At 52.9% G+C, this 8,345-nt stretch overlaps 1 protein-coding gene across 1 annotated transcript; it reads left to right on the top strand.

Annotated features, from left to right (window-relative positions):
* Window positions 1-5,344: 5,344 nt before the first annotated feature.
* Window positions 5,345-8,095, top strand: LEP (leptin). Its single transcript, XM_053406281.1, has 2 exons — window positions 5,345-5,497; window positions 7,735-8,095. Exons 1-2 carry the CDS (start codon window positions 5,354-5,356, stop codon window positions 8,092-8,094), a joined length of 504 nt encoding a protein of 167 aa, XP_053262256.1. The 5' UTR covers window positions 5,345-5,353; the 3' UTR covers window position 8,095.
* Window positions 8,096-8,345: the final 250 nt, after the last annotated feature.

The following is an 8,345-nucleotide window of genomic DNA, read 5'->3' on the forward strand; positions in this document are numbered from 1 at the left end:
TGCGTCTTGCTCCGGCTTTCTCCTGGCTGCTGCCTCCCTCAGTTCCCAAGGGCGAGGTGGTTTGTTTGCGCCTGGCCCGGCTCCTCTTCCGAAGGCCGGCTCTGCAAATTGGGCGACTGGGAGGGGAGACCCGGGGCCGCTGGGGAGGGCGAGATCTCCCCGGAACCCCTTCCCGTCTCCATCTCCCATTCACTGCCTCTCCCGGGAGACTGACCGGTTGAGGAGCGGAGGAGGGCAGGACGACGTGTGTTGGGGTGGGGAGTCGGAGGGCTTTCCGGCCGGCCCGGGGCCGAGGGGCCGTCCACACTGCCGCCCCGGACTGACCCCGGCTTCGCTTCGCCTCGCTTCACCCCCGGAAGGCCGGGCTGGGCCGCTTCTGGGAAGGATGTGCGGGGAGAGGACCAACTCCCTCCCGCTCCGCTTTTGCGAAATGGGAAAGGCAGGTCAGTTGCCTCGAAGGGAGGGAGGCGCCGGGGCCGGAGGAAAGACCCCGAGAGAGCATGTGCAGAGCGCCTGTGCTTAGGCGACCTCGAGGTGCTGCCGCACAAGTGTGAGTCTCGGAATCTCCTGGTTCTGAAGTAAAGAGGGGGGAGGTCAGTCTGAAAAGGCAGGAGGGGAGCCTTCCCACAGGCTTAGATGCCCCCCCCATCCTCCATCCGAGGCTGGGGAGGAGCTAAGTACCCCCCCCCCAGCTCTGATTCTGGGAAATTGGAGCAGGATGAAGCCAAGCAAGAGCCGAGATTTCTCCCTGGGGCTCTGAGAACTGCTCTTCTAGACAAACTGGGCCTGGATGGCGAAGAGTGAGCAACGTGGGGTGTGGAGCCTCTGGACTGGGGCATGAGAACTGGGGGGGGGCTCTGCTCTCTGCTCTCCTAGAAAATGGTCCCCCAGTCATTTGGGGAAGGTCAGTGGCTCAGTGCACTGCTGTGTATGTAGAAAATAAGAAGAATCGTGGAATGACAGAGCACCCCAAAGGCCATCTAGTCCAACCCCCTCCAATGCGGAACCACAACCAAAGAATCCCCCAAGAGCCTGGCGGGATCAGGCCCATGTAGTCCACCCTCCTTTCCTCACAATGGCACAGAAAGGTCGCTGGCACAGTCTCCATGGGCAAGGCTGGGGGAGTTTCCCCACCTGAAATCCTGGAGGCTTCCCTAGAACTAGACTGCCCCCAGTGCCCTGCCTCTAGCGCAGGACAGCCGCTTCCTCCGTTCCTCATCTGATCTGCTGGCTCCGGGGTCCCACTTGCAGGCTCCGGCAAATGAAACAGGCCAGGGGGCAACCTGATCAGCCCCAAATGCCAGGCTGGGCAGTGGGCACCGTCAGGTGGCAGTGAAGGGGCAGAACCCAAGTTGTGACCCAACTTTGCAAGCCATGGGTTTGGGCAGCCTTCTGCTCAGGTAAAAGGGACCGCTGGAGATCCTTGGACTCTGGGTTTCTCTGCAGTACTCCAAGCGCAGGCCTGGCATTGCTTCGCTCATGGAATTCTAGAATCGTAGAGTTGGAAGGGACACCAAAGGTCATGTAGTCCAACCCCCCCACAGGAGGCAGGAATCTCAGCCACTGCATTCATGACAGATGGCCATCCAACCTCTGCTTAAAAGCCTCTAAGGAAGGAGAGTCCACCACCTTTTCTGGAAGATCGTTCCACTGCCTAACAGCTCTAGTCTTGAGCACTTCTCAGCAAGCACTTGGCGTAGCTTTTCGAGAGCTTAGGAAATTCCCTTTGGGCTCAGTGCTGACTGCACCAGCTGGCAGCTGTGGGGTTTCAGACAGGGAGTCTCTCCTAACCCTAGCTGGTGCTAAATACATGTAGGTAGCTGTGTTGGTCTGCCGTAGTCGAAACAAAATAAAATAAAATAAATCCTTCCACCTTAGAGACCAACTAAGTTTGTTCTTGGTATGAGCTTTCGTGTGCATGCACACTTCTTCAGATACACTGAAAGAGAAGTCACCGGACCCTTATATATAGTGATAGGGGGGGAGGGGTATTACTCAAAGGGTGGTGGGAATGGGCGATTGGCTGATAGGTGTGCTAAACCTGTTGACAACTGTTAACGACTGCAATTGGTCTTACAGGAAAAAGCGAGGGGTGAGATGGCCAAAAATAGCTTTATCATGTATAATGAGATAAGAATCCAATGTCTCTACTCAGACCAGGTCTCTCCATGGTTTTAAGTTTGGTAATAAGTTGCAATGCAGCAACTTCTCTTTCCAGTCTATTTCTGAAATTCTTTTGTAATAAGACAGCTGCTTTGAGATCTTGTATAGAATGTCCTGGGAGACTGAAGTGTTCTCCTACCGCATTCTCTAGCTGGTGCTGAGTATGGTGCTGAGAACGCCAAGGTTTCAGATTTGGTGATCCCTGTAGGGAACAGCTGCCTATTCCTACATTGCAGCGGGTTGGACTGGATGACCCTCGGGGTCTCTTCCAAGCCTACAATTCTAGGATTCTGCTGGGGGCCCTGGGCTGTGCCGCTGAGCCACACCCCCTTTTGACTTTCAGCGACAGAAACAGTGAGCATCAAAGCCACCCATTCATGTCAGCCTCCGATGCAGACAAGTTGTCCCTCAGTGTCCCGAGTTCAGAGAAGCCTCCACTCCGTTGTGCTGCTGGCCCCGGATTCCTCATTTCGGCGTCCTGTTTACCGCTCTGTTATCACGGCGGTCGGATTTATGTAACACCCATGTGTGTGGGGTGCAGTGCAGCTGGATGGCCACGGGCCTCGGCCCTGAGAAGGCAGGCAGGCAGGCAGACTCTGTTCCTGCTTGCTACTGGCAGCCAGATGTTGCCAAAACTGTCAACGGCGCTGCTTGAGATTCTCAGGAACCACACATGCCCAACGGGCCCTGCAGATTTGCTGGGCTGCCTTAATTTCCTTCCCACCTGGTGCAGGGAGTCCTCCTTCCTTGAGATGTTTTGAAGTGAAGCTCCAGAAACATTGGGATGCGGCCGGGATCTTGCCGTGGTAAACACCGTCAGTGGGAACTTCAGCGGGGGAGGCACAAGCGCCGGTGCCCTTGGTGTGGCAGCTGCTGGGCACCACGCCTCATGCCAGGCAGCTTGGAAGACGCTGCTTCCTGGAGGAGTCTTCCCTCACCCCTCGCAAGGCCAGAACTCAGGAGAGCCATTCAGGCAGCCAGTGGGGTGTCCTGGTTAGGGAGAGTGTCAGACTGGGGCCTGGGAGACCAGGGTTCGAATCATCCCCACTTGGCCTCTCAGCCTAAGCTTCCTCGCAAGGTTGTTGTGTGGGGAGAGAACTGTGTGAGCCAGCCTGGAGAGCTCAGTTGCTTAGAGCGCGGTGCTGAGAACGCCAAGGTTGCAGCTTTGATCTCCGTACAGGACAGCTGCATACTTCTGCATTGCAGGGGGTTGGACTGGATGACCTGCAGGGTCCCTTCCAATTCTGTGATTCTGTTATGCCATGCCACCTTCAGCTCCATGGAAGAAAAGGTGGGGTGTAACTCTGCAGGGCCATCCAGGAAGCTGGATGTTGGAAGATTGAGGGCTGTAGACCCAGTGCGTATAAGCTAAGCAAGCTATAGCTTAGGGCCCCACTCTCTTGGGCCCCCCCAAAAAAAATTAAAGGGAAAAAACTGGATGTATATTTCAAAAATATAAGATGAACAAGAATAAAATAAAACCTACATCCAGCAACAGTGTTTTGTGTTGTGGAGGCTCCTCTGATGTAAGACATGGGCCCCGCCTGCTAGCCTGCTCCCTCAAATATCCCTGGTTTGATCCTTTCTATATATAGGGTGCCTCCATTCTGCATGGACTGGTAGCCTGGCAACATGTGCAAATGGCTTTAGATACCTATTAGGTCCATAAACGACCATATAGCATATATTCAACACAAAAAACAGCAACAATTTGTTGTTGACAAAGCTTAGGACCTCATCAAACCTAAATCCGGCCTTGGGTAGACCCGATGAAGTCAGTGAACCAAAGTTAGCCATGTCCAATAGCATCAGTGGCCCTACTCTGAGTAGGGCCAGCATTGGACACAACCTAGAGGAAAAGGAAATACTTTTTTCCCACACAGCACAAAACTGTACTGTTGAATTTTCTCCCCCAAGAAGTAGCAACTACAATGGATTGCGATGTGTTTTCTGTTGGCTTGGTGAACACCCAGAAAGGCAGCTACTTATGGAAGCTTTGTAGATTGAGGGTCTTTGGTTTTGAGAAATGGGCCGGTGTGCAAGGGCCAGAAAACTCTCCCTGCTGCAAAATTTTACAGCTTATGTTTTGGGGCCCAGGTGAGCCCCATCACTCCTCTAGCCAGCCGGCCTGAATTTTCAGGTACAGATCATCTCCCAAAGTCACTCATTTGCGCCGCTCTAATTTTAATTTGCTCTGTTCATTAAGTTTGTGCTTGCGTTACTTTTTGCACACTGTAAGGAGGGGTGGGGGTGTATAAGGAAATTGATTCTCAAGAGCCTCTAACACCAGCTGCTTTGGCAGACTTCTCCTGCCCACGTGGACTTTGCTTCCTGGGAGCCAGCTGAGAGCCCAGTAGGTGAGAGGAGTTAGGGAAGCAAGACCCCCTCTGGGCGGGGGGGGAGTCACTCACTCCAGAGGTTTGACCAGCTCAGCACGCTCTGCTCCTTCACCAACAATGTGATGAATAGAGGAAGCCAAAGAAGTCTTTCCAGGGGAAAGGTTAACATGCAAGATAATTAAAAAAGGACACCTTTTAGGCCCATGGTGATGTTCTGTTCTGCCCATTTTGTTTTTCACTTGGTTTTCCTTCAGGGAGTGTCATGCACACACACACCCTGCCCCATCTTTTATCTCCCAAAAACAACCCTATGAGGTTGTTCACCTGTGCATTTGTTCCTAAAGCAAAGGTTAGTATCTTTCCAAGTTTAGGAAGACTGAAACATAGTGGAAAGGAAGAATTGTAGAGTTGGAAGGGACCTCAAAGGCTCCTCCTGCAATGCAGGAATCACAGCATCTGGTCCAAAGTCAGACAGGGAAAGAGTCTGGCCAGGGGATCCCACAAGCAGGATCGGAGCACAAGAGCCCATCTGACCTGATCGCTGCCTCTGACCGTGGAGGGCAAGCCATCAGAAGCCCTCTCCTCCTCCATGTCTCCTCCTCTTTTAAAGCTGCCTCTATTTCCTCCTGTGGGAGGGAGTTCCACAGTTCAACTCTGCGCTGCGTGAAGAAGTCCTTTCTTTTCTCTGTCCTGAATCTTCTAACTTTCGGCTTCTGGTGTTACAAGACAGGGAGAAACCCTTCTCTCTCTCTATCCACATTCCCTGTGAGGACGGACACCCCTTCTACAGGACACCCAGAGGAGCTCCCCTAACTGGTTTTCCTCTTCATCTGCACAGGCTGAAGGAGAAGATGCGCTGCCCCAACATCTCCTTGTGTGGCTTGCTATGGGTCTGGCTGCCCCTCTTCCACGGCCGGCCTGTGAAAATTGACAAGGTCGTAGCTGACACTAAAAGCCTTACCAAGACCATCATGGCCAGGATCCAGGAGCACCAGGTAAGAGGTGGGGTAAGAACAGGCTCCGTCCCCTCCTTCCCACCTACTCACAGAAGAACTGGATTGTAGAGCTGGAAGGGCCCCCCAGGGGTCATCTAGTCCAGCCCCACAAAAGAATCATGGCCATTCAGTGTCTGGCTGTGTCTCCCTGGAGCTCATTGCAGTCTGCAGGACCTTCTGCTCTCCTCCAAGCTGATGATAGCAAGCCAGGCTTCTCCTGCATTAGCACTAGCCGCCCAGGCAGACGGCATAGTCAGTATCATGGCACACAAACCAAACAGCCCCAAATGCCCCCTCCTCAGTGCCTGTCTGCGGCAACGGGCTATCAGAGTGGGGAGCACGGATGAATTGTACTGGAGCGATTGTACCAGGGCCCAGGCCTTCAAAGGGATTGGGTGCTGAGTTTCATTCAAAAAGAACTAGGCTTCCTAGAAGGAAGTTACACAACAAAATGTGCAGGCAGCCTTCTGGGTGGTTTCTGTGAAATGAGCCAGCCTAGCTGCTCCTGTCTTTGTGTTTTAGCCAATGAGTGAAGTCAGAACTGTGATTGAGGAGTGAGTTGTTTGGAAACCAGCCAATAGGATTTCCTGGGGTCCTAAAGAACTAGGGTTTTCCTCTTCCCCTTTAGTTCCCTCCCTCCCTCCCTCCCACCTTGTTTTGTAGTCTTTTCATCCCCCTTCCCCTTTCCTTTCCCCCTAGCAACCAGGGCACACCTTTCCTGTCGTAGGTTCACTGAGGTCGGGTACATCCTGGAAGCCATTTTCTGCAAATACTACTGCACCATAAGTGCAGGTGGGTGTTACATAATTCTCCCCCTGCAAGCGGCAAATGCCAAGAAATTGCAAAGAGGCCTCGAATGGCAGCTCTTTGGAACCAATAATAATAATAATAATAATAATAATAATAATAATAATAATAAATTTTATTTATATCCCGCCCTCCCCAGCCGAAGCCGGGCTCAGGGCGGCTAACAACAATAAAACAGTACAAAAGTACAGCATAAACAACATTCTAAAATCATTCATTATAAAAATTAATTAATTCAAGCCACTGGCAACCATGGGGCCAGAGCTCCGCGAAGATTGCCGAGGGAGGGGGTCAGGCTGTGCCCTGGCCAAAGGCCTGGCGGAACAGCTCTGTCTTGCAGGCCCTGCGGAAAGATGTCAAGTCCCGCAGGGCCCTGGTCTCTTGTGACAGAGCGTTCGACCAGATCGGAGCCACAGCCGAAAAAGCCCTGGCTTTAGTTGAGGCCAGCCTAACTTCTCTGTGGCCTGGGACCTTCAAGATGTTTTTATCTGAAGACCGTAAGTTTCTCTGTGGGGCATACCAGGGGAGGCGGTCCCTTGTGCATGCTCACCTGGGAATATGCTCAGCAGAACACAAGTGGTTCTTAGGCATCTGAAACATGCAATAACTAGGCCAAATTAAGACCAATTGAAGCCTTGGAGCTGTACTAATTTTCAGGGTTGTAGAGGAGAATAATATGTAGGCGTTTCAAGAGTTTATTTAGGTCATGGGCCAGGACTTCTCTGCGGTAAACATTTCAACCCTCCCTGCCAAGCCTGCCACAATAATAACAACAACAGTTTCTTGCACCCCACCCATCTGACTGGATTGCCCCAGCCACTCTGGGCAGCTTCCAAGAGAGGATGGGTGTCAGTCTGGCGTTCTGTGGTACAAGTGTTCAAGGCATGCGGCTGTCTCATGTGCCCCAGAGTGGTGTGAGCAGCAACACACTGGGTGAAACTCTTGCTTTGGGAAAGCAGCCCTTCCTCCTTCCTTCCATTTTCCTTAAGGCTAAGCCTTGCTGTCAGGGCTGCGGGTGGCACTGTGGTCTAAACCACAGAGCCTAGGACTTGCCGATCAGAAGGTCGGCGGTTCGAATCCCCACAACGGGGTGAGCTCCCGTTGCTCGGTCCCTGCTCCTGCCAACCTAGCAGTTCGAAAGCACGTCAAAGTGCAAGTAGATAAATAGGTACCGCTCCAGCGGGAAGGTAAACAGTGTTTCCATGCGCTGCTCTGGTTCGCCAGAAGCCGCTTAGTCATGCTGGTCACATATCCCAGAAGCTGTACACCGGCTCCCTCGGCCAATAAAGCGAGATGAGCACCGCAACCCCAGAGTTGGCCACAACTGGACCTAATGGTCAGGGGTCCCTTTACCTTTTACCTTTAAGCCTTGCTGTCATCTGCAGCAGAGCTTGGCATAACCGCCTGCGATTTCCCTCTGCCCATTGCAGTTTCCTCCAGTGAACCTGAAGATCAACGGGTTTGATTTCATCCCTGGGCAGCTGCCGGCAGAAAGCCTGGAGGCCATCGACGAGACCCTGCAGATCTTCCACCAGGTCCTCTCCAGCCTGCCTTTGGAGGCCCCCGTGGTGCAAATCTCCAATGACGTGGAGAACCTCCGCAGCCTCCTTCAGATGCTGAGCTCCCACCTGGGCTGCCTGCTCCGCAGACCTTCTGCGGCCGACAACCTGGGCAACCTCACAGAGCTGATGACCGTCTCCCCGTACACGACAGCCGTGGTGACCTTGGACCGACTCCACAAGTGCCTAGAAAGCATCGCGAAGTACCTGGACCACGTTCAGAACTGCTAGGGTGTGCAAACGCACAGAGCCTCTTTGTTTTCCTGGTCGGGTTAAACCTCACCCACACCTATGCAAGAAGCAAAACACCTCAGGTTATGATATCTGTGATGACAGCAAAACCAGCCTCGGAGCAAAACAGTCACACATTTACCTGCACCAGGAACTGATCTGCGAATGTTTTTGGACCATCACTGTGTTCCTGGGCATCCTCTCTCAGGGTAGACTTGACTCAGTTTGGGGGCAGCTCAGTTTGCGGGGAG

This window comes from Podarcis raffonei, chromosome 10 (assembly GCF_027172205.1).
Source record: "Podarcis raffonei isolate rPodRaf1 chromosome 10, rPodRaf1.pri, whole genome shotgun sequence".
Lineage (NCBI taxonomy): Eukaryota > Metazoa > Chordata > Lepidosauria > Squamata > Lacertidae > Podarcis > Podarcis raffonei.